Consider the following 25,064-nt stretch of genomic DNA (forward strand, 5'->3'; position numbering starts at 1 on the left):
TGCCCCTGTCCAGGCAGACAGCCACCCGTCTCTCCTCGGCTCCCTGCTGCCAGCAGGGCCCTCCCTCCAGGGACACCTCCTACCCCCCGACCGGGTTTCGGGCTGGGTGGGGGCTCTGGAGGCTGATGCTGAGCTGTGGTCAAGGTGGACCAGGGCAAGGAGAGCACAGGCACCAGGAGGCCGTCGGGATCACAGGGCCACGAGGGGCTCAGAGCAGTGAGGCCTGACCTCATGTCTGCAGGGCCAGGGCGCATTCGCTGAGCCGCCCTGGGTGCTCCCCAAAGCCCCCTCCTGCCGAAGGGCCTTTTGCTTTTTCTCCAGGCTCTGACACGTGTACAGGGGTGGGCAGCCCTGGCCCGGGGGTCGGTTTGGCAACTTCAGTAGCTCTTGCTTTTTTAGATCGTGGGTTTCTCCAGGCAGGGTTGTGTCTCATGCTCTCTTTCCCAACTCCCGTTGGCCAACACAGGGCCCAGCACAGCGGAGGGGCCCGGTGAATGCTTGTTGAATGAATGGATGGATCTCTTGCTTGCACATCTCCTGGGACGGAGACCTCACTTCTTTATAAGGTAGTTCTTTTTATTTCCAAAAACAGAGTTCTTTCTGAGAGGCCCTGTGGGTCCCAGGCCTGTCACAGGGGCTGTACAGAGCCCCCTGGCTAATCCTGCTGCCTTGGAGCTGCCCCGTAGAGACCAGAGAACCCCCGAGCCCACCTGGCTCCTCAGTGGCACCTGACAGGGCTGGGCTCCACTAACCTGGGCGGGGGGGTCAGTAATCATAGCCATCGTTTATTGAGCTGCCACTCAGTGCCAGGTTGTACCTCACTCGACCCTCAGGTCAGCCTGATAAAATAGGTACTGTTTTTATCCTTCATCATGCAGAGGAGAGAAATGAGGCCGAGGTAATGAGAAGCTTCCCCAAGGTCGTGGGGCTAGTGACTGAGTCAGGAAGTTGGGGGGGGAGCTGGGGGGAGGGGAAGGCCTCCTGGGGCAGGACTTGGGGGGTGTGTGGGGCTTGGCAGGGCTGAGGAGGGTTATACGCTGGAGGTAGATCTGACCCTGCACCACACACTGTCCACTCCCTCCTCCCTACACAGTTCCCAGACACATCCTTGACACCAGGACTCCAACTGGGTGTCCCTCAGGTGAGCCCTGGGGACCAGGGCCCAGAGCCCCTCCTGTTCCCCTGGTTGTGCTCCAGGGGGAGCCCCAGGACTTTAACATGGCCTGTCCTGTTGGGTGATCTAAGGTGTGCAGGGTGATGGCTAGGGGCCCAAGGTGTGGGGATGGGCAGGTGGGAGCTGGGCCTCCTTCCTGCTACTCCTTAAAGTTGGTTCTGGTCAGAGGTGTCCTCCACATTAATATTAATGATGGCAATCATTAATGATAAATTATGGTGTTCCCGGCCCATGCCCGGGCTGGGCTGGGCGCCCTGGGGGAAAGCCGAGGGGAGTAGAAGGGGGGGACCAATCCTGAGAGCCGTGGGTGCACCTTCCACTGCATTTTTCTCTTCCCCAGAGCCTGACACAGGCTGGGCCCTCGGGGGTCAACTTAATAAAGTCTTAGTGGTTGAAAAACAGATACCTCTCTGGTGGGACACCTACTGCCCAAGGGTCTGCTTCTCCCCTTCCTCCATCACTGACAGATTGATTCCACTAACATTACTGCCAGGCCCCGTGCCCACCCAGCACGGCCCCCACTGCCTGACCTCACCCCTTGCCGTGGCTCTCGAGATCCTTCCAGGGGCTCTCAGTGAGCGTCATGGGTGACTGTGGTCCCCTGACCCCCCTGACTGTGTGACCTTGGGCAAATTAGCTCCCCTCAGAGTGCCTTGGTTTTCTCATCTGTACAATGGGGTTATGGTAGTTTCCTCCTCAAAGGACTATGAGGAGGATTAAACGAGATGGATGATGAGCACGGCGCACGGTAATCACTCAATAATGTTTGTTCTTATGCTCAGGATGGGGTGGGGGGAGGAAATGAAGATCTCGGAGCACCTTTGCTCTCCACGCATGACCTCAGGAATCCTCTGACAGCTCTGTGAGGGGGGATTTGTCTTGTTCCTTTGCTGACAGGGATGGTGAGTCACAGAGAGGTAGGGTGACTCACCCAAGGCCTCTCAGCATGTGAGTGGCAGATCCGAACCCTGGTCTCTCAGGCTCCGAGGCCCATGCATTTGTCACTGAGCCAGGAAGGGACGAAGGGCTTAGCCTGAAAACTCCTTTGGAATTGGTGTTGCAAAGGCTCCCGGCTTCCTGTGCTGATCTTCAAACCTCCATCCCCCAGATCCCAAATCCCTCCTAATCCTGGGAAAGAGGCAGCCCCGGGTCACATCCATCAGCAGCTCTGAGTGCTCTCCCTGGGCCTCTCATCTCCCGCGTGAGCTGGGGAGTGGCAGGCGAGGGCCTGGACTTCGAGGATGGGGGATTTCCCGACTCGGTTGAAATCTGTCACAACATTCATGTTAATTAAGCCTCGTTAATTCAGCCCTCTGCTTAGGCAGAGCTCCTGACAGCAAATTACTCATAAGTGAGGCAGTAAATTTATTGCTGCGTTTTCCCAAACACTCAGCAGCAAAGAACATGCCCCGGGGAAAGTCAGAGGAAAGGCCTGGAGGGCAACTGCTGCATGGTTCCTGCCAGCCTGGACCACCAGGGACCGTGGCCCAGAGAACGGCGGGGGTTCACCAGGGGACCTGGGTGAGGATGGGCTCTGGTCCATTCAGAGCAGGCTGCCTGGAGACAGAGTGAGCTTCCCCTCACTGGAGGCATGTAAGTGGGAAGGCAGGGAGCATTGCAAGTCCCCCTGGGCTGGCCCGTCGTCTTCCCGCCTCATCCGTCTCACCCGGCAGACCGCGCTGGCTCTGTGCATTGTTTCCTCTGACAGTGCCTTGGAGTCACACAGTAGGGCTCGTAAAGGGTGAGTTGGGATCTGGACGTGAGCCCCAGAGACCACCCTGGTGTCTGTAAACACCTTCCTCTGCAGTGAAGTCTGAGGAACCGAAGTGTGCAGGCAGGACCAGACAACCCGGCCAGGGGTGCTGCGAGGGGTCTCTCCCTGTCCTGGGTTATAGGGTGCTCTTGGAACCAGGATCAGGACCACATCTGGGCAGATGACCCTTGAGTCCGGACCCCCCTTACTAGGCTAGGTATCAGACCTCCAGGTGAGGATGCAGGCTCTCCCGGTCAGTGGGAGCCCCTCTCCCTCCCTGGCCCCACAGTCCTTCCCCCTAAGGTCTGCTTCCTTCCTTGGTTTCGAACTGGGCCATGCCTGGGACATTTGGAACAAACCCAGGCTCTGGGTACATAGAACTTTTGAAAAATTAATTAGAGCATTAAATGGTCGCCCTCTGGGAGAATCCCACCATCTGGCTGTCGCAGGAGAGGCAGGAAAATCTATGCATATCTGTCTGTAGCGTGTGAGCATCACATGAAGCCACCTGTGTGTGTGTGAGTGTGTGGCCCGTGTGCTGCGGTGTGTGCACCGCATGGCGTGTGTGTCTGTGTTTGGTATGTGGTGCACATCTGAGTGTGCAAGTGGGCGGTGTGTTTGTGTGCATGTGTGCCCATCTGCATGTGCTGTGTGCATGCGCCCGAGGGTCTGCATGTCTGCCTGAGCACACTTCTGTGCCCAGGCCTGGCTTCTGGGGGCAGTGAGTCAAACTGAGCTGTGTGCAGAGAGGGGGCAGCCTCTCCACCCTTCCTGGCTGAGGTGATGCTCACAGAAGGGCAGGTGGGCCGTGCACAGGTGGGACAGGGGTAGGTTTGGCAAGTGCACAGCAGGCCTGCAGGGGGTGGGCAGGGTGGGATTCTCATCCCCTGTTTGACAGATGGGGAAACCCAGGCCTGCCCAAGCGCTGAGCCAGTGTGTGGAGAGGCCAGGACTGGAGCCCTGGCTCTGGGCCCCCTGTGCAGTGCTCTTTTCACACCTTTGGCTTCTTTTATGCTGTTGGGTTTTCATGGAGGCTCAGAGAGGTTCTTGAGAGGGTACCACTCACATTTCTCAGGGTTGCTCAGGCGGCAAGGTCAGGACTTGCACTGCAGATCCTGTATCCTTCTTACTGTGTGGAGGAGGGTGGAGTCAGGGCAGAACACTGGGCCGATGGATGGTCACTGACTTGCTGTGTGGCCTGGGCCCATCCTGTCCCTTTCTTTTTTTTTTTTTTTTATCAATTAGTTTATTAATTTTTGGCTGCGTTGGGTCTTCGTTGCTGCGCGTGGGCTTTCTTCGTTGCTGAGCAGGGGCTACCCTTCATTGTGGTGCGCAGGCTTCTCATTGCAGTGGATTCTCTTGTTGCGGAGCACAGGTTCTAGGCACGTGGGCTTCAGTAGTTGTGGCACATGGGCTCAGTAGTTGTGGCGCACGGGCTTAGTCACTCCGCAGCATGTGGGATCTTTCCGGATCAGGGCTTGAACCCGTGTCCCCTGCATTGGCAGGCGGATTCTTAACCACTGAGCCACAAGGGAAGCCCCATCCTGTCCCTTTCTGAGCCTCATGGGTGTTGTAAGAACTAAATAAGGAGATGCATGCAAAGGGCTTTGTAAACCTCAAGGTGTGGTAGATAGACGAGGGCCTGGCCCAGGGGCGGCTGTCACACTATGCTGAGGGCCACGTGTCTCCAGGGTTCCCTGAGGAGCAGGTAGGAGGTGGGGCCCTGGACGGAGGCTGGTGCCCTCCCCAGCCTTGCAGACTGTGAACCTTTCCCCGGAACTATCTGGCTGGGTGCTGAGTGCCAGCCCTTACTGTCTTCCAGCTCCAGTCTCCCACGTGTGGCTTGTGAGGATGAACTAGAGCAGGAACAGGGCTCAGAGAGCAGTGGGACCCACCTCTTCTCCAACGGGTGGTGACACTAGGTCCAAAGAGGGTGAGTGCCTTGCTCAAGGCCACATAGCAGCTCAGGAGTACCGCTGGGACCGGAATGCAGGCCTCCTGGCCCCTGGCTCTGTTCTCCTTGGTCCTGTGTCTTTGGAAAGGGAGAAGGAGAACAGAGAGGTGGTTCCTGTACCTGCAGGGAGGGAGGTGGGGGTACCAGCCAGCTGGAGAGAACTTAGGATCCCCTGAAGCTCCAGTTCATTATGCATGAATGAAGGATTTTTAAAGCATTGTTTCAATGATTGTTGTTTTTACTGTGTATGCAGAATGCTGGATGGTAAAGATGGTTTGTATCTTGGGCTGTAAGTTCTGTATAGATAGAAAAGCCCCAGGCCTCAAGATTGCACATGTTCTTTCATTTATTCATTCATCCAGCATCCATTTCCTAAGCATCCCCTTGGTGCTCACCATGTAGATCTTATCCTGCCTCCAGTGAGCTGCTAGTCTGGTGGGGAAGGGTCGTTGAGTGACAGGAACACGGGGTGATGAGGCTGTGGCCAGAACAGGCCTCAGATTCCATGTGGGCTCATGGAAGACTTTTCAGTAGAATGGGAGAACCCCAAAGAATGAGGAAGATGTGCCCACCAGACACCCTGGCCTCACATGGGCTTGACCTTGGACAGGCTAACCATTCACCCAGAAATGGGCCGCTGGGCACCTTCCAGCTCCACTCCCCTCCCCTCCCCCATGCAGCTCTCCCTGGGCTCGGGCCCACACCCAAGAATGGAGGAGAGGCCCCCTTAGAGGACCCTGGCTGTCTGTAGGTCCATGGGTGGAGATGGCAGGGCGTGCTGGTGGCTGGAGCTCGCCGCCTGTATGCCTAGGTGGGCCAGTCTTGACTCTGCCCCACTCAGGGTTATGATCACGGGGGGATTAGTGGCGACACCACTTCTAAAATAGCTTGTCCTTTGAGCCCAGCTGGCTGCCTGGCCATGATTCCACCTGGACCTTTTTCTCCAAGGAACAGCCCTTCTTTATACACAGAGAAACCATGTTAGGAAGAACCAGGAGGCCCAGGATGACAATGGCCAGGCCTCCTGATGCCCTTTAATAATTGTAACAAAAACTTCCTGAGGACCTACTAGGTACAGAGCCTGGGGGTGGGAGAGCGAAAAAGAAAAGTTGAGAGGAACTTGCATCACTACGTCGGGCACTGCTGTGTTATCTTATAAGCAACTACCCTGCAAGTCAGGATGCAGCATCACAATTTTAGATGAGGGAAACAGGGGCTCTGAGAGGTCAAGTAACCTGGCTGAGGTCACACAGCTAGTAAGGGGCCAAGCCAGGATGTGAGCTCTGCTTCCTTAACCTGCCCCTCGTGGGAGGAGGGCCACAGAGGGCTGCAGACGAGCATCTTCCAAATCTCTGTACTGGGAGAAAACGTCCACTTGAAGAAAAGGCCGAGGAGGATGGACTTGTCATGGGTGGTGGGCGTGCTCACGGAGCAGGCTGTTTCAGAGGCAGCTTCCCTATCAGCCAGGCTGTGGTGGGACCTGTCTTGTTGGAGGAACCATGCTGGCTCAGAGCCCGAGTGACGGCCCCCTGTCAGAGGGGCTCTGAGAAGTGGCAAGGGTCTAGGCCAGGATGCCAGTGGGGCATGAGGCTCTGCTGGGCACCTGCCTCACTCCCTCTCTCAGCTCACTTCCCACGGCCGCAACCGTCTCCTCCTGCCCAGCTCTGGCCGGGAGCCCTCACAGAAGTCCTGCTGGGGCCCTGGCCGTAGACACCGAGCTGCGGCCCTTGGCCATTAACTCTGCCCGCGCTGCCTGTCCCTTAGCTGGCTGCAGAGAGGTGGGCGGTGCAGGCCAGAGCCCTGGGCGCCGGCCCAGCAGGACCAGCACCCGAGACACGGCCACCTCTGAAGATCTTGCCTAATGGCAGGGCTTGCCAGCACCTAGCAGGTACTTGGCGCACAGCAAGTACTTGATTCTTTCAGCTTCCAGAAGCAGAGACTTGAGACTTTTCAGTGGGAACAGGGTCATCAGAAGCTTGGCCCTCCCAGGGTCCCTCCCAGAGTGCAGGACTAAGGGTGTGTGCTGGACCCCGACTGTACCAAACTCTTCCTTAAGTGGGCCGGGACCCCCTCCGCCATGAGCTCTCGCCAAGCGGTCCAGTGGCAACACGTGGGCCTGCCTCTTCTCCCCCACTCCGGCAGAGCCATCTCCCAGGAAACGTGGAATTTTCCCTCATTCCCTTTATGAGGGTGCCAGGGCAAACAAACAGCCTAATCCAGATGAGCGCTAGGCCACAATCACAGTCTCTTTAGGGGTTTTCTCTCTATTTCCAGCAATTTTGAGAAGCCTGAGTAATTGGTATTCCACACAGGTTAATAGAACTGCTGTCTCCTCTGTATTATGCCTTAATTTCCTTTATCACATAGCAAGTTGGAATTAATCGCCGCTCTCCTTCCTTTTTCCCACCAAAACACATTACCAGCCTGTCTGCTGGTTAAAGTCATCTTGTGGCAGCTCTTGGCTCCTTTCCACTTCCCTGGGAATCTTTCTGACCAGAGCCAAAGAACAAGGAGGGGTGAAAAATCCATTTGTACGAAGTGGGGATCTCCTGTTGAGAACTTATTTCCCTCCCTGTTCAAGAGGAAGGAACGTGTCCAGCCTCCAGCCGGCACAGCTGACTGAGTCCCCTGTCGCTGAGAGCATTCAAGAGGGCGGGATGGCCATATGTCAGCGGTGGGAACAGAGGATTCCTGCACTGCTGGGGGGGGGAAGGGACAGGCCTTTGCCACTCCTGGCGCTTGGATTAGATTCTGCGATTTGAAGCTTCTAGGATTCTGTTGTTTGTAAGTTTAAAATTTTCTCTGTGATTTCCAAGTTGAAAAGAAGCTGTGAATCCATGATCCTACTATTGAGCCATTTGGGTCTAAGTACTTTTAAATCGTGCGCTTTAAGATTCTAAGATATTCTCATGGAATTGGAGATTCTGTTCTGTGATTCTAGGCTATTTTATGATTCCATGAGCCTCTTAAGCTGCAGTTCTGCTCCATGACTGGGTCTCAGGAGGGAGTGTAATTGCTTTGCCGAGGCTGCTTTGGGAGTGTGAAAAGCCCAGGCCTTCTCTGGCCTCAGTTGCCCCGTTTATGAAATTCGAGGGTTGGACCAGAGGGCCCTCCAGGTCCTGCCTCGCAGGTGTGTTCTGCCTGCAGCTCCTTTAGCTCCTTCCGAGCTTCGTCCACACAGTGCCTCGTCAGCGCTGGCCACCCCACGGCACCTCTGGGAACCCAGAAGCTTTTCCCATCTGAGCCACACCCCTTGCCCACTTGCCCCCGGCCCTCTCGCATTCCAGTAGGAAGGCGACCCAGCTCTCCTCCAAAGTCCCAGCAGGAAAGCCGGTGGGGGTGATAAGAAGAAATAAACCGGATCATTGACAAGAGCCCCATCGTCTTTGTGAGCTGAACAGTTCACTCTACAATTTCAACATCTACAGTCTCCTTAAATCTTGCCTCCCAAGGGGTGTAGTTACTGATTGTTAGCCCCATTTTAGAGGTGGGGAAACTGAGGCTCTGAGAGGTTAACTCACCTGTACTGGTGAGTTCCAGGACCCTGTGTCGCTTGCTGCTTGCTCAGCTGCCGGCCACGTGCAGGCTGGATTGAACGAGGCGTGAGCAGCCCGAGGTGGTCAGTGTGATGAGGGAGCCCAGGGGCATCTCTCCCCAGAATCTGCTGCAGGGTGGGGTTGCCACCCACACACTCACGCTTCTCCCCTGGAACCACCCCTGGGATGTTCAAGGGCTTCAGAGAATGGACCTTGTTTCCTTCCCAAAGCACCAAGAAGCCAGACAAGAAACTGCCTTCTTCATCTGCTTTTAGAATCTACCTTTTCCTTCTCGATCAAACGGCATTTCTCAGGGCGGGCTTCCTCAGCCCCCACTGCTTCCCCATTGGTGCAAAATCACCCCTTCTTTGAGGTCCAACTCAAAAGGCTCCTAGCTCACCGCCCCTGTTCCCCAAGCACCCCTCACCCCCAGAGACGAGCAGCACTGGTGAGAGCTCCCCAGGGCTGAGTTCAGCATCCTTGTTTTCAGCTGGGGCACTGAGGCCCAGAGAGGGAGATGACTGTCTGAGGCCACACAGCAACCTCGCCACCCTCGATTCTGATCAGGACTATCCTACCTTGTTCTGGGTTGCGGCCGGCCATTATATCTGAGTTCTTGTCTCCTCAGCTTGGCTGTAATATCTGTGAGAGAAGGTCCACCTCTCATCCTTTGCTTTCCTTGTCAAGCATTAGGGATAAGATGCCCTGGGTTCTGGTCCTGCCTTGAGCTCTGTGACCTTGGGACAGTCCGTTGCCTTTCAAGGGCTTTTGCTTCCTCATCTCTCGAAGGGGGTGATGCCCCCTGCCTCACAGAGTTGCTGTAAGGAGCCAGACTGAGGGGCGGGGGGCTGAGGTCGTGAATCTGCCCTCTCAGCACCGCATTCATTCAGGATCCCAGTTCTGCCAGATTTCCTTTGGCCTTCGCTGAGTTTCCAGCCAGAGACTCTCCTTGTCCCCAGAACAGCCCTGCGGTTCCCCACGTCTGAGCTGCTGCTGCTTTGTGGCCCCTGCTGTAGGGCCCTTGCCCCCTCTCCATGGAGCACCCACCCTGAGCCATGCACGTGCTCTGCTGTCCTCACCACCCAGCTGCACACCTGCCTCCCCTTCTAGATGCGGGTGCTGACTGCGCCAGCTCGGGGCATGTAGCCCTGCCCGCATGCCGGGAGTGCCCTCTGTCTGTCCCTTCCACTCTCCACCTGGAGGGGTACCAAGGCAGGCCTGTGAATGGTGCACATGGAAAACCTGACTCCTTTCTCCTCCGATGTCTAGATGAGGAGACCAAAGCACGGGGAGGGCAAGGGACTTGTCCAAGGTCACCCCAGCGGTCAGGGGCAACCTGGAGTAGTGCCCAGGGCTCTGAGGCCCAGGCCACTCAGTGGCACCTCCCCCGCCACAACCCAGGCCTGGGTTTGCAGAATGCCCCCAGAATAGCCCTGTGAAGGGCTTTCCCATAGCCAAGGGCCCAGCTACAGTGGGAGGGGAAGGTTTGCATCTCCCTGAGGCCAGCTCCACAGGGAACCTTGGGATGACTCACTGAGCCCACTCTGGTCTGGTGGAGCCTCCCGGGGCCTCCCAGGCTGTCAACAGGGAGATGAGTGATGTCCAGCCAAGCTGCAGAGCTTCGCCTCGGCGCTGACGGCCAGGGTGGGCACAGCCTGGAAGGCTTGCTGCGGGCACTGTCCAGGTAGGTCTGACCTGCCAGAAATATGGCAGCAAAATAAGTACCCTGTGGTGACTCGAGCTTGCTAGTATCTGGGCTCTGGCAGGCCCCAGGCAGGAACTCCACTCCTTTGGGCCTTGTCGGAGGTAGAGGGCGTTGTCAGACGCCATCAACAGCTGATGCTTGAACTGACCTTGAGGAGTGGGGAGAGTTTTGCCAGGTAGAGATGAAGAAGCACCTCCTGCAGGTGGAGCTGCACGAGTGGGACACCAGGTAGGCAAGCCCACGGTTTGTCCATGACCGTTGGGTGGATGTGGAGGCGTTGGTAGCTAGGGGTGGGCAAGAGCAGTTAGCGGGGCAGCCTGAAGTGTTCCTGAGCACCCTGCTAAGACACTTGGTCAGATTCTAGGGGAGATGGGAACCCAGCCGGACCAGGAAAGGTGGCTTTCTGATGATGGAGAGGCCTCCAGTGGGACAGTGGAGGATTTACAGTGTGGATTTCCAGCCCCCTACCTGGAGTCACAGCGGTGGATTGGGAGGGCCTGGGGACTGAGCCACAGATCCCCTCCTTTGCCAGCCTCACTCTGGACCTCTTTTTAGCACCATAACTAAAAAGAAAAGGAACTTAGAGGTCATCTCGTCCAATCCAGTCCCGTCGTGGAGGAAGAGAGCCAGGCACAGGGAAGGCAGAGGACTTATACAAGGTCACACAGTAGAACCAGGTCCCCAGGCCAGTGGTGGGAGAGAGCCCGGTGCCAACCCTGTTTGCAGTGAAATGGTCTTAACCTCTTTCCAAATAAAAGCTAGCAGCCTCCCAGACACAGGCCTCAACTACTTTGCAGAGCAGTGCCCTAACCCTCGGGCCTCCTGGTTGGGCACCCAGTGGGCCAAGGACCCCTGGATGGCCGGCAAGGGACTGAGGGTGGCAGAGAGCCCATACCAGCCTCCTGGGCAAGAAGCCCAGGGCCAGCACAGAGGGGGTGCCCCAGAGAGGGTGCCCCAGAGAGGCTGCAGCCCAGCCAGCCCCAGGGGATGGATTTCCCAATAACAGGGTGTCACTGCCCATTTATCACCAGGATAGCCCAGTGGGGCTCCTCTCAAAACGCTTCTCCTACCAGCCTAATTGGTGAAAGCGTTTGCATTTTCCACTCAGGTGGGGCTGCTTCCCAGCTGCTGCCTTGTGGTCAGAGGGTGCGGCATCCATTACTGCCTATGGGGGGTAGTGGGGAGGGACTGCCCCTCCCCCAGACAGGTGGGGGTCATCACTCCGTCATTCACTGCTTCGTGCCACCTGGCTGCTTGGGTAGGAACGACTGGCCACCCGGCTTTTACTCCCTTAGCGAACCCGACGCAGGCTACTGACAGGCAGCTTCTCAGGCCCCTCTGGCCTGACCTCCTCGCCCACCGCTGCAGAGTTTTGTCCAGGGAGCCCTGGGTTTCCCACTCGAAGTCAGCGGGGTGGAAGCAACAGAGCCCAGAGAGGCCTGGCGGTGTTACCCAGCTTGTTGGTGGCAGAGCCCGGCTGGAATGAGACCTGGAGCCTTTCCCTCAGCTGCAGAAGAGCTGTCCCTCTTCCCGCGGGGGCTGGTGATGGGAGAACGAGGCCTGGAAGGTGGAGTCCTTGGCAGGCTCTGAGGTCTGCTCGTGGGAGGCGGAGCTGTGACTGACTGGGGTTAGACAGGAAGGTCCCCAAGTTCAGAGGAGGCTGAGTCCCCACTGGGGCCAGCCAAGTGCTCTCACCTGAGCGGAGGGACAGTGTGTGGCTGGGAACCAGGCAGGGCTCTGGCTGGAGGTCGTGGAGGGTTTCCTAGCCACACCTTCTGCTTTCTGGAGGCTCCTACCCTGAGGATACTGTGAGTTTCCCTCTAGCTGTTTCCTTGCAACCTCAAATCCCAGCGCCAAGTGGGTGTCCCGTATCCAGAGTGGGCAGTCCTGAGCCTGGAAGTTGGTCAGGGAGTGGCCGTCCTCTCCATTGCTGCCTGCTTCTCCGAGCAGCACCCCTTGCATGGTGCTCGGTCCTTGTGCAGGCGCCCGCCGGGGACCCCTGCTGATCCCATCCACCTCTCCCCCACACCCGTTCCCCCCCCCGACCCCCTCACAGCTGTCACTGGCTTAATACCCCTTTGTCCACAAATCACTGCGACAGGAAGACCCCTTTGTCGTCTGTCCCTCGGAGACGCGCATCTTCCCTGTGGCGACAGGGAGACCCACATAGCCCAGTGATGGCTTGGACCTCCCTTGGTGACAGCGGGGCCGGGGTCGGGCAGCGTCCGAGAGCAGCTGGGATGTGCCAGGGCCTGGAAGAGGGACTTGGCTGTGGGAAGCCCCAGGTGGTCCCCTGGAGCAGCACCGTGAAGCACAACCCACCTGTGTCATAGAGTCACAGACCCAGAATGTCAGCTGGAGGGGGTCCTTAAAGATACGTTCACCTGAGGAAACTGAGGCCAAGGGGGGGGGAAGTCACACGGTCTGTCAGAGGTGTGGGACCATAGGTATTCTTTGAGCACCTGCTTGGCATCAGACCCTGTGAGGGGGACGCTGAGATGACGGAAATGTTGGCAGGCACTGGTGTGTGGAGTCAGGTGGACACCCGGCTGAGGACGCTGTGTCCAATTTAAAAGCAAAGGCGCCCTCCCCAAAGAGTGACCCTCCCACCCCCGCTTCATTCTTTTATCTTCTGCCTGAAGCCCTTCACATGCCCACCCCTCCCCGCCAGCATCTGCTGCTTCGTTTCCTCTTACTCCCCAGGTGGGATGCGAGGGTGGAGGAGAAAGCGGACTCAGATGTCACCTGCTGATGGATGGTGGTGGCCTGAGCCCTGGAGCCCGCTGGGCAGCACAAAGCCGCAAGCTGAGCCCCTCCCACCGCGCTCCGTGGGTGTCGGGACACTGTGGGAACGGGTTGCCTTTCTGGCACCACCCAGAGCCTCGAGTCTGACTGTCAGCGTGGACTCGGGGACACAGTCCCTTGCAGGATGGGGTCGGGGGGTGTCCACAGCTTGTCGACACGTGTGCATCACGCAGTGACTGTCCTGGAGTCCCGTCAGGAGGCTGAGGGTGTGTGGATCAGGGTGGTGCAGTCTTAAAAACTTGGGTCCTTAGAGAGTGAGCACCTTAAACCCACAAAAGCTATTCTAAATGTTGTATTAGACTCACGGGATCTTTAAACTGAGGGTTTTTAGGAACATCATGTGTCGGGGGCGGGATCGGGGGCGGGTTTGAACCCAGTGCTGCTGGACCCCAGAGCTGCTGCCACTGGGCTGTGAGCCCAGGGTTTCAAGGCCCCGCCAGGGCTGCTAAGGGAGTGAGGGGGTCCCCTCTCGCCCTGCTTCCAGTCGTGCAGCTCCATTTTACTCTATTTTATATGCTGGGGTTTCACTTAGGAAAAGCATCCCTCTGCTTCAAAATAAAGTTTTCCAGGCCCGGTGCTATGCTGCAGCTCTGGGCCGGGACCCGCCTCAGCCTGAGACGGTGGCTGTGGCCGGCGGGTGAACAGGCAGGCAGACCGGGCTTCCCGGGAGGGGATGCAGGTTGCTCTGGGCCACTGGCTCCTCCCCCTCTCACTCCTGCTGTGTTGTTGCTGCAGCCAGAGAATACTCCGGGTCTGTCGTGCCATTGACTGGGGTGACAGTTTAATAGTAGCTTCCTGGGCTGTCATTTAAATCTGCCTGCCAGGTTAGTAGGCCGGGGCCGGCTGGCACGCCCCTGCCCCCACCCCGGATCTTCGTTCTGCTGGCAGTGGTCGTCTTGGCAACGCCGGGGCCTGGCGAGCTCTGCAGAAGGGTAACCGTCGGGGGGAGCAGCTCTTTCATCTCCCCGACCCGGGTACAAGTGGCCCAGCTGCCTTAGGGCTGGGCGGCAGGGCCAGAGCCAGGCCGCTCGGTGCTGGTCCGAGCCTGAGAGAGGAAGTGGGAACAGACGAGTCCCTTCTGCGCACAGGGCTCCAAGGTGAGGGTTTACCTCTTTGCTCTGCCAGACTCTCAACTGCCCTGGGAGGGAAGGGACCTGCCCCAGGTGGCTCCGAAACAATGTTGAGCTGGAATCACCTGTCTGTGGGTCTCTGCTCTGCCCTCAAAGAATGTTCCCTGGGGCCCACGACCTGTCTGCAGAAACCTGAGGGCAGGCAGAGCCTGCATCTCTCGCATCTCCCTGTCCCGTGTGGCCTGGTATTCGTTCCCCCCGACCCCATCCTGGGCTTGCCTCTAGACATGTCCCTGCTCTTAGGACTGGGGTCTCCCCAGTGGATTCCCCTCAGCTTCACTTTGCCCCAAGTACTCCGGGAATGCCTTCTCCTGTTTTTCATGGCTTGGTGGAGCTGGCCCAGAGACAGAAGATTGGGTCCCAGCCTCTGCTGTGTGACCATAGGCCAGTCCTTCCCTTCTCTGGGCCTCATCTTCTGATCTGAGGGGCTGGCACTATAGCAGTGTTTCGTGAAGTGTGGTTCATTGGACACTTGTTTCTTGGGAAATTAATAGACATGGCATCCAACAAAGACATTCCCTGGCTAAACAAGTTCGGGAAGTGCTGGAGGAAACAAAATTAATCTGCTATCTTTACTGTAGGCCTCTCAGGGCCCTTAGGAAGCCAGTGGGCATCATGAATCTTCAAGGGGAAGGTAATAAATCTTAACCCAAACCTCTGGGTGGACGGTCCTGCAGCTCCCTGTCCTGCCCTCTGCCTCTCTCTTCCTCTGCCAGGGCCTGATGGTCCGTGTGCACAGACATGCCAAATCCTGAAGGAGGCCCAGGCAGCTTGGAGCCATGGGTTTTGTTGGCTGCCCTGTGCTTAGCAGGGGCGGGGTGAGTCCCTAGGTGAGCTCAGGGAAAGCCAGGTCCCTGCACTGGGCCTCTGAGGGGCAGCCTGGTGCCAGGTGGGGCGAGTTGGCCCCTGGCCTAGTGGAGCTCCCAGGTCCCTTGCCACTTGCCTCCTCCCCAGCCCCAAACGGCCATTCCGCTGGCTCCTCCACACCCCATGGCCTGTTATCCCTCTCCCTGGAACACCCTTCTCTGCTCTCCTCACTCCCACGGCTTGGATGACCTCTCTTCCTTGAACACAGTCCCCTCTTCCAGGAAGCCTTCCCTGCCCCCTGGGATGGTTGGGTGGCCCTCGCCTGGCTTCCTGGCCACACAGTGGGACTGGGGGTCAGAATGCCTGGGCTCAGGCACAGCCCCTCCCAGAGACACGTGCTGTGCCTTGGAGCAGCCCCTTCTCCCCGGGCCTGACTTCAGCTTCTAGAACAGGAGAGCCGCAGAGGGGACTTCAAGCCCTGGGCTCTGACAGGACAGAGAGTTGTGATTGCCAAGACGAAGCCACACCGAGCAGCTCCACCTGGCAGTCCTGGCTAATCTTTGTTTTGAAGCCTCCTGTCTGCACTGGGGCTGCAGGATGAGCATGGGTGGGGAATAACAGCACGAAGGACGCACATTGTCTCGGGGCAGGACGCCTCTGGGGGCGGGGAAGCTGGGAGGTGATGAGTGATCATAACAATTTTGCAAGATCATAGACTCTGGGCACAGAGGGCTGAAGATTCAGTCAGCTCCGCACTTGCATATCCAGATGAGGAGGCAGGCCCATGTGGCTGATGAGCCCAGTGTCACTCACATAGCAGCTGGAGCTGCTGACTTCACACACCGCAAACTTGCACCTTTCTGCTTTTCAGTTCATAAGGTCCTTGCACCATCCTTAGCCTGTTTGCTTCTCACAACAACCCTCTGTGGTGAAGCAGAGATTTTATCCCTGAATGTAGGTGAAGAAAGTGAGGCTCAGAGAAGTTGTGTAACTTGCAAAAGGTCACACAGCCCACAAGTGGCAGAACAGAGTTCCATCAACCGTGAGCAGCCTGACGCTTTCCTTGGCCTGCGTTCTTGTTATAATTAGCAGCTCCCCCTTCTTTTGTCCTGGATTTCCCATTCTCTCCCCCTCTGCCCTGGGGTTGGCCCCTCCCCACTGCCCTTAGGAATCCCAAGTCCTTTGTGGCAGCCCATCTGTTGCCATGGCACCAGATTATGATGTCGCAGATCCTGGATGACTGTGTACTGCTCCTGGGCTGTGGAGTACAGGGATTCACAGAGGTGGGAATTGTCCAAGGGGTGACTGGCATGGAGGGACATAAATCCCTGGAAATATAGAGCCACGGCCTCGAGCCCAGCTTGGGAATCACCCTGGAAGCTGGAGCCAAGGCTGCCAAGGCCAGGAGAGTGGGGGCTGGCATGGTTTGCTCTGACAGCTTCAAAAGACTGCCCTGCCCTCATCTCTTGGTGGGGCTGATGTAGCCTCTTGACAAGGGGCTGTTGGGCTCTTTACACTGCACAACCTGACACTGGAATGCTTGCTCAGATCCCTTTTTGCCTTTTGACCTTGTGTGGCAGTGCTGCCTGGGAAAGCCACCATCCTCACTTGCCCAGAGAGGGAAGGAACTTGCCCAGGGTCACCCAGAGAGGAGGTGGCCGTGCCAGGGTTCAGGCTCAGCTCTGCTTCCAAATCCTTCCACGTGGTTACACTTCATACAGGGTCTGCCAAGGTGGTTTAGTCTAGTCCCCAGCCTGAAACTGACCATGCTGCCTCAGTTTCCCCAGGGTGGTCCATTAGCAAAGCAGAAGTTGTCACAGACCCAGGTTTATTTTACCGCACATTTCTGGGCACATTCCAGGGGAGCCCTTCATGCAGGTGTCTCTGGTCTGTGGTGGATCCGCCACATTGCCTTGTCCTGCAGCCCCTGGGATCTAGTCCAACTGCATTTGCCTCTCTGGGGTCCTCATTTTTTGCCCGATAATGCTGAGGTGGCTAAGGGACTTAGTATAAAGAGGCCAAGCTTTGGAAGCTGCCACATGGACTTGAAATCCCACTTCTGCCACTTACCACCCTCACCTCTTTGAGCCTCAATTTCCTCTTCTGTAAAATGGGATTAAAAACAGCTGCCAGAATAGCTACGAGGAATCACTGGGATATTGAGTGAAAGGTGGCAGGGCAGAGCAAGGGTGGAAAATGTCCAAACTGGTCATGACAGTGAAACAGGTCTGTTCCCCAAAACACCACCATGGGACATGCACCCGAGCCTGCCATTTCCTGGCCTCAGCGCTGCCCTTCAGGACTGTGATGTTGCTTGTGGCCGCTCTGGCTTGTCAGGACTTGGCACGCTGTGGGAGGCCAAGCTGACTCCCAGGCTCCCAGGATGCCAGGGAGGAAAGGGTCCATGGCGAGCATCTGGCTGGCCGAGGCCCAGCGATGGAGCCCCTCCATCCCCTTCTTCGTCAAGCCTGCCTTGCTCTCCTGGGGTTTGCTGGTCATGCACTCGTGCTGACGGGCTGGGCGGACTTCTCATCCGTGTGCTCAGGGCACAGACACAAGCTCACTGAGCACTGAGCTGAAGCTTCCATGGACTTCCCACCTATTCTTGGGCTTTTCTTCCGTATCTGATGCCCCTGGGCATTTTGTTTGGAGAGCCATGGTGGGGAAGAGGGACGTCTGACTGTGAGGTCCAACTGTGGCTCTGCTCCCGCCGAGGTGTGACCTTGGGCATGTAACTTAACACCCTGGAGCTGAACTTCCCCACATGTCAAGTAGGGACAGAACAGGCCCTTTGTCGTGGGGTTTCCTGGTAAAGTGCCTGGCACAGAGACTGGCACACAGGATGCACTTGGAGAATGTTAGAATCGGAAAAAGAAAGCACTGGAATATATGTTTCTTTTTTGAATGCTGAGCTTCCTGTGGAAGGGGCGCCCTGGTGCTCATATTAGGAAATGCCCCAGGTGCCGTGGTTCATAAGTATACTTCCTTTCTGATGCACTATAAGCCGTGATTTACCAAAAGCCGTGATTTACCAAATACCACATTGGTATTTATCACCCATGTGGACCCCTCAGTGCAGGGCTCAGGGAGGGCTTTTTGGGGGTCCTGGACTGGGAGGCAAGTGAGCTCGTTCTGACTGCTGCCTTGCTGTGTTTCCCTGGGCCAGCCCTTTTCTCTCTCTGGGTCTCAGGCCCCCATCTGTAGGTAGACTCTGATTCCTCTGGTTTCTTCCAGCCCTGCACAGGCAGAGATGTTCTTCTAAGGAAAGTGTGAACAAAGCTCAGCTTAGAATGCAGATGTACTGCAAGGATTTCATTGAAAAGAAAGGCAGAAATGGAATGGATTCAGGAGGCCTAGCATCTGTCCCCAAATCCCTATTAGGCTGCTCAGTGGGGGAGCAGTCATGTGGCTCCAGAGGGGGCCAGAGGGCCTGTGGGAGGATTTACATAACCCAAGGCTGGTCGCTGGGAAGGAGCTTCCCGGGGAGAGGGAGAGCCTGGCCCTGGAGGTGCGGGAGCAGAGGCTGCACAGCTACGTTTCCGATGGGTTCAATGCCCTGCACTGAAATCTACCCTGAGTTGGGTCCTGTGCTGAATCTGATGCAATCCCTGTGCTGGGGTAGTGTCAGGCCAGTGGAGGGACAGGGAGGGAGAAAAGTAAACCCTGTTGGTCCCTGTGTTCTTGTCCCAGTTCTGCTCCCAGCTGGGAGTTCTGCTCCCAGCTGCTCCGACCTGCTGTGTGCTTCCCCTATGAGGGCACAGAACACCCCATTTCCTTTGCTTCTAATTAAGGCTCAGACCATAAAAACAGCAATAGCTGCTACTTACTGAGCATCTGCTGTGTGCCAGGGTCTCTGCTGCCTGATCTTCATACATTATAACTTCTTGTTACTTCTCCTTGGAGCCCTTTGTTTCTTTCTCCCCATTATATAGATAGGAAAACAGGGGCTCAGAGCTTAAGTAACATCCCCAAGATCACACAGATAGAAAGAGGCAGAGCTGGGATTCCAACCCCCTGTGTGGCCATAAGCGCCTTGGGAGCAGGGACTTATTTGGATGTCTTGCCCACAGATTCTCTTTCCCTCGCTCTGAACAAAACACACCTCATTAATCTTGCCACAAGGGGATCATTTACTTTTATAATTTATTATCACCAGATCCCTGGTGCTTGCAGAAGGAGCCTCGACTTCAGTCTGGTTGTGGGGAGCAGGAAAGGCAGGTAAAGGGACTGAGAACTGGCTTAAGGGGCTAAGGCAGCTACCGTATGTGATCAGGGAAGGCTTCCTGGAGGCTGTGACAGTGGACCTGGACTTGGGAGGAAGAGAGACGTGTGATGGGAATGGGCATTCCCCTGATGGATGAATCCTGTCACCCTTGTTGAACCTGGAGAGCAAGGCCAGGGATTGCCCGTCTCCTCCTGGTGTGGAATGAATAAGCCTTTCTCTCCTGTCCATTCCTCTTGGTCAGGGAGGCATTCGTGGCCTCCTGGGGCTATGGGAGGTCACGTGGTCCAGCTTGCAGACCAGCACAGTCTGGTCACCCCGTAGCCACCTGAGTGTATGTCCTAGAAAATCCTCCTGTGCCCACCAGGCCCCTCACACTCTTCTCCTTGCCCCACAGCCAAGAAGACCTGTGCGGACAGCGACTTCACCTGTGACGACGGCCACTGCATCCGAGAGCGGTGGAAGTGCGATGGCGAGGAGGAGTGTCCCGACGGCTCGGACGAGTCCGAGGCCACTTGCAGTGAGTGTTGCCCCAAGGCTGGGGGAGGGGACCTGGCTCTGGGCTTCAGTTTCCTCATCAGGTCTTCCCGGTTGGGAGGTTGGGAGGCTCTGGTGAGGTGATCTGTCAGGCACAGCCTCAGACTCACTTTGTGCTGAGCCCTTGCCAGCTCCGGGCTGACAGTCCGGTGCCTCTAGCTGCTGGTGTCTGGTGACCTGTTTCTGGACTTTCTTCCCAGCCCTCCGGCAGGTTGGGCCCTGCTCCTGTAGTTCCAGGAGCTAGAAACAGCCCCTTTGTGCCCTGCTGCCCAGAAGTAGCCAGAGCACATCCTCCAGGCCTCCCCTCAGCCTCCCCCACTAATTTGTTTTTGAGGACTCTAGTTGTAATTCTAATAGTGCTAATGGCGGCTGGTGCGTATCGAGCATTCAGTATGTAGCGGGCACTGTGCTAAGCGCTGTGTATGCTTTCATTCATCTAATTCCCACAGCGGCCTCATGAGGCAGGTACTGTCACTTTCTAACTTTTGCAGAGGCGGACACTGAGGCTCAGAGAGGTTGAGTGACTTGCCCAAGGCCACTCAGCAGGGATTTTGAGACCCCAGCTCTGTCCTCTGCTCTGGGCAGGCTGATGGCAGCGAAGAGAGCCAGGGGTGAGGCGAGGGCCAGAGCGGAGCCCCAGGCCCCCCGCCTCCCATACTCAGGCTTTGTCTCTCTGGGATTTCTTTTCCAGGCCCTAATCCTCAAAGCAAACTTACACCCACCAGGTCATTCCATGACATTTGTTAAATTAAAAAGGAGATGAGACGGGGGCAGGGAAGGACCCGGTGGTCCCGGAGGCAGAGCTTCAGCAGAATGAGCCTGAGACAAAAGGCTGAGGTGGGGGCCGCACGTGGAGGACAGGGGGCGAGGCGGGGGGGGACCTGGTTGGGGTGGGGGTGGGGCTGGCAGGGACCTGCGAGTCACAGTCCCGGATCTTCCTTAAGGGTCACAGTCACTCCAGAGGCAGAGGTGGGGACAATGGAGGCCAGCGTCCCATCTAGGGCTGCGGCTGGTGATAACTGGGTTTCCTTGTCTCCTAGCAACAAGGCTACCAGTCTCCGTGGGAGAGAAAGAGAAAGGGAGAGAGAAAGGGAGAGCAGGAGCCGTCCCCGCCCGAGACAGGGCACCCCCTCGTTCCCTTGCACAGCTGCCCTGCCTTCCCCGGACTTGCTGCAGGCCCTATTCTTCCCTCACCCCACCAAGTAGCCAAAGCTGGTGCAGTCCCAGGTGTCTGGGCCCAAGGGCAGCCCAGTGCTTTGTCCTGAGCTTGGCTTCGGGAGGAACAAAGCCCAGCCACGCCCACTGATGACTCATCCTCCTGGCAACCTTGGGAGGGGGGGTGGATCTGTTTAGAGAGAAAGAAACTGAGGCTGGGACAGGTTCAGCCACTTGCCCAAGGCTGCCCAGCTAATATAGGGCAGAGCTGTGTGCAGCCCAGAGTGTGTGTTTGGGCAGGGGGCTGTGGCCACCATGGCAATCAGCTCGGTCATCCAGACCCCATGCCTGCGGTTTCCCTGGACACTGGAGGTGGGAGGGGAGGGGGAGCATCGTCAGGGTCATTCCCGGGGTCTGTCCTGCTGCCTGAGCGCTGTGCTCCCCCGCCTCCCCAGGTCTCTGTCTCTTTGCATTGATGCTCCTTTTCATCTCCCTCCTGCCCAACCCTGCACTGTCGGGCTGCCTCCCTTCCCTGCTTGCCCCTCCTCCCTCTCGCTCTTGCCGGCTCTCTCTCTGCTGCCCTGCCCACGTTTCCCTCTGTCTTCCTCCCTCTCGCCATCCCAGCACTTGCTGCCTTCCCATCCTCTGGGCTGTGCGGGTGCCCTCGGGCCTCACGCCTCCTGCCTCCCAGGCCTGCTTTGTGTTCAGCTGTAGAGCACGGTTATCTGACCATTGAGTAACTGGAGGCTTAGGGAAGCTGAGGGCCCTGCTTCCAAGACGCACAGGTGGTTCATGGCTGGTCTGCCTTCCAGGACAAAAGGCAGGCTCCACAGTGTCTCTGAGGCTTGACAGGGGGCTCCGTGGGAGCTGCCACCGAGGCCACACCCTGGGGGTCGGCGGCCCGGCTCTCCTCTGGGCTCTCCCAGTGGTTCACTGTGAGGTCCTGCATACTTTCCCGCCCCTCTCTGGCCCTAGTTTCTAACAGTCCAGAATTCCAAAGACTGTGATTCTAAGACTCCTGGACTCCTAGGATTCTGAGGCCCTCTTTCTCCCTTGCCTGTACCCAGCTGGGGCACAAGGCCCAGGATCCCACTTTCCATGCACAGTTACATTGGTCACAGGTGGGCAAGGTCTGTGGGTGGGGAGGGCTGCCTGGGGGAGGGCAGCCAGAGTGGGTCCTTGAGGGTCAGGCAGAATTTGCGGGAGCAGGATCTGGTAACAGGCTTGCTCACAGCCTCAGGACCTGGTAACAGGCTTGCTCACAGCCTCCTGACCAAGTGAGAACCCGGCAGCCAATTCACTGCCCATTTAATTGGCGTTGTCATAGCAACCTCCACAGCCTACCAGGTTCCTGGGGACTGTGCCAGCTTGCAGGATAGAGCCCCCTGCCTACCTGCAAAGAAAGATTATAGGCAGTAGTAAAGGGTAGTGGGTTTGATGTCTGATATATTTGGGTTTAGGTCCTTTAACCTGTGAGACCTTAGGCAAGTTGTCCAATCTCCCTGAGCCTCAGTTCATTTGTCTGCAAAATGGGGTAATGGTGCCTACCCTACGGGGGTTATGAGGATCAAATAAAAAAAATGCACGCAACGTGTCAGTGCGGGAGCAAATGGCAGGGTTATTTTATGATTACGTTTTGACTGTAGGCCCTCTCCCCAATTTAGAGCCTTAGAATAGTCTAAGTGAGCGGGGTTTGCAGGGAAGGGAAAGGAATTTGGGAGCAGGTCCCCCTTCTTGTGTTCCCCCATTATGTCATCTGCCCCTCGCTGCCTGGGGTTTCTCCCAGCTCTGTTTCCTTCTGGTTCCGGGTTCTGTGTCTATCAAATTGAGCCAGGAGTCACAGTGGGAAAGCGGGGACGTTTGCCTAATGAAAGTAGCATTTCAGCTCTAATTATAGCTCACTTGACTGGGGCCATTTGTGATCCACCTTCAGGCATCTGTTGGGAGGGGCGTGGGATGGGGGTGGGGAGGTTAGTTCAAGGTGAAGGAGTTACAATTCTGGGTGCTGCTTATTGAAAATGAGGTTTTTTTCATGCGTCTTAGAGCCTTCCCATCTGAAAGGGGGACCTCACAGATTAACCAAGCGTACCTTCCTATCAGAGACCAGAGATTTTATGAGATCCCAGCAAGGTTAGAGGCCAACCCAGCTGACCCTGTGAGAAGAAGCTTGGTGTAACTGCCCCCTTCTGCACAGTGGGACGTCCCATGTCGTGCCTCCTGGGGCAGCAGCTAGACCCTGTAGTTCCCACTGCCTGAGCCGCTGGTCCCCTCGGAGCTGGCAGTCCCCGTGCGGCGGTTGTCTGCCCCTGTGCCTCTTGTGACCTGACACTGCAGATGTGCTTGCTAAATAAGTAGCTGTCAGGCACTTTCATTCTTTTATTCAACAGACATTTCCCTTTTTGTTAATTTGTGAACTTATGAATTAGAGAAAGTACCATTGGATTTGGATTTCTGGTGCAGGCTTCTCTGGGAATTTATAAATGCCTCCGGCCACTCCAGGGTGCAGTTGCAGGCCCTTGGTGACTTGGAGGATTCCTGATGTCTGAGAGACAGTGGGGCTTGTTACTCCTGCCTCGGAGAACCTGGGGTTACTTGGACAGCAGGCCAGAGGCATCCCTTGCGGCATCTGTTTGTGTGTGTGTGTGTGTGTGTGTGTGTGTGTGTGTGTGTGTGTGAGAGAGAGAGAGAGAGAGAGAGAGAGAGAAGGAGGGAGGGAGAGAGAGAGGGCAGGAGAGGACAAGAGGTGGAGAGAGGGAGAGGTGTTCAGTTCAGGGGTGGAGGCTGCGTCGTGGCAGGCCGTGTGGACTCTAATAATGTGTAATGTGCATCCCCAGAGGTGAGACCAGGGCCCTCCCAGCCCTTTGTATCTGCACTTCATGAAATAAAACTAGGGCAACTGTTTGCTGAGTTCCAAGTTTGCTCCAGGCCCTGAGTGAAGGGATTTCCATGTTTCCTCATTTAAACCACCCACCAACTCTGGGAGATTATGCAGCCCCTTTTTCAGGTGAGGGGAGCCAGGGTGCAGAGAGGTTAAGTGACTTGTTGAAGGACCTTCATGTTAGTAAATGAGATTTGGACCCAGGCCTGTCCGGCTCCAAACCCATGCTCTGTCTCCTGCGTCGTGCTGCCTGGGGCCTTTAGCTTTAGTTATCCTGAAAGTGGACGTCAGACGGCCATCTGCTATCTCGCAGACTCTGTCTGAGCAAAGGTCCGGTGAGCCTCCTCCCTCCAGTGACCCCTCTGCAGCCCAGGGTTGCTGGGAGACCGGTGGGGCCTACTTTTCTCACGGGCAGTGTCCAGTACCATAAGTTAAGTGGTGCAATTGGAGTTGAGGGACCTGGGGAGGAAGCCCAGCTCTGCCCTTCACCACAAGACTTCAAGCAAACGACTTTCACTCTCTGGGCTTTGCTCTCCCCACCCACCTCGTGAGGAGATACTGCACATCAACACTCCCCAGACTCACTTCCCAGGGCTGAGCGGTGAGAAGCCTCACCCAGGAGCCCGCGGGGCAAGGTCTGTGTCCTGCTTTGGGGAACAGCTGCACCCCAACGGAGACGGCAAGGTTCTAGGAGAGACAGCAGTTGGAGCACCCAGCGTCTAGTAGCCGGGCAGGTCACTTCCCCTCTCTGGGCCTCTGCCTCCTGTCACTCCAATGGCTGCTCCTCAGTGTGCCCTCCAAGGCCTCTTGTGTCCCGGCGTTCCAAGAAGGTGCCTTGGCTCTGTGAGGGTAGGAGGGCTGGTGTCAGGCACTGCTGAATCCTCGAGAGCCTGTAATTAGAGCTGTCTATTTAGGGACACAGCAAATGTCTTATTAATTATAAAGAAAGGAAGCAGACGGATTGTTTAATCATTGTCCTTGCTGAAAGGTTATGCAATTAACTGTATAAATATTCATTCAGAGTTCAAGCAGCTGCCTGCTGCACTGGGGTATGCAGAACCAGGCCCCCAGAGATGGTGTGGACAGGTCAGGGGCCATTTCAGTCACCTGGGCTTTTGGGCAGAGAGTTTGGGGCTGGTTCTGGGCCACTTCTCTACCCACAGGAGCAGGAGGGGTTTGATGGAAAAGGGCAGGGTTTTTAGTCCAAGGAACCGGGACTCTGCCCCTCACTGCTGTGCATTTTGGGCCAGTTACTTGGTCTCTCTGAGCCTCAGTTTCCTTATCTGTAAAATGGAGTGCTTACCTGCAGGACCACTGCCCTACTCCATTCCAGGGGTGCCACTGACATGATGATCTTTGCGAATGGTGCCCCTGGAGTTTGCACTCACAGCCTGCAGGGCCCACTTAC

General features: G+C 56.7%; 1 protein-coding gene across 20 annotated transcripts in view; it reads left to right on the forward strand.

The window, feature by feature from the left end:
- Positions 1 to 25,064, forward strand: part of LRP8 (LDL receptor related protein 8) — a 78,000-nt gene that overhangs the window by 17,600 nt on the left and 35,336 nt on the right. For all 20 annotated transcript variants that reach the window (XM_004273833.3, XM_033435473.2, XM_033435484.2 and 17 more), the window contains exon 3: positions 19,484 to 19,606. In XM_004273833.3, the coding sequence (XP_004273881.1) occupies positions 19,484 to 19,606 (123 nt within the window). The remainder of the gene's footprint in view (positions 1 to 19,483; positions 19,607 to 25,064) is intronic.

The sequence above is a fragment of the Orcinus orca genome, chromosome 1 (genome assembly GCF_937001465.1).
Source record: "Orcinus orca chromosome 1, mOrcOrc1.1, whole genome shotgun sequence".
Lineage (NCBI taxonomy): Eukaryota > Metazoa > Chordata > Mammalia > Artiodactyla > Delphinidae > Orcinus > Orcinus orca.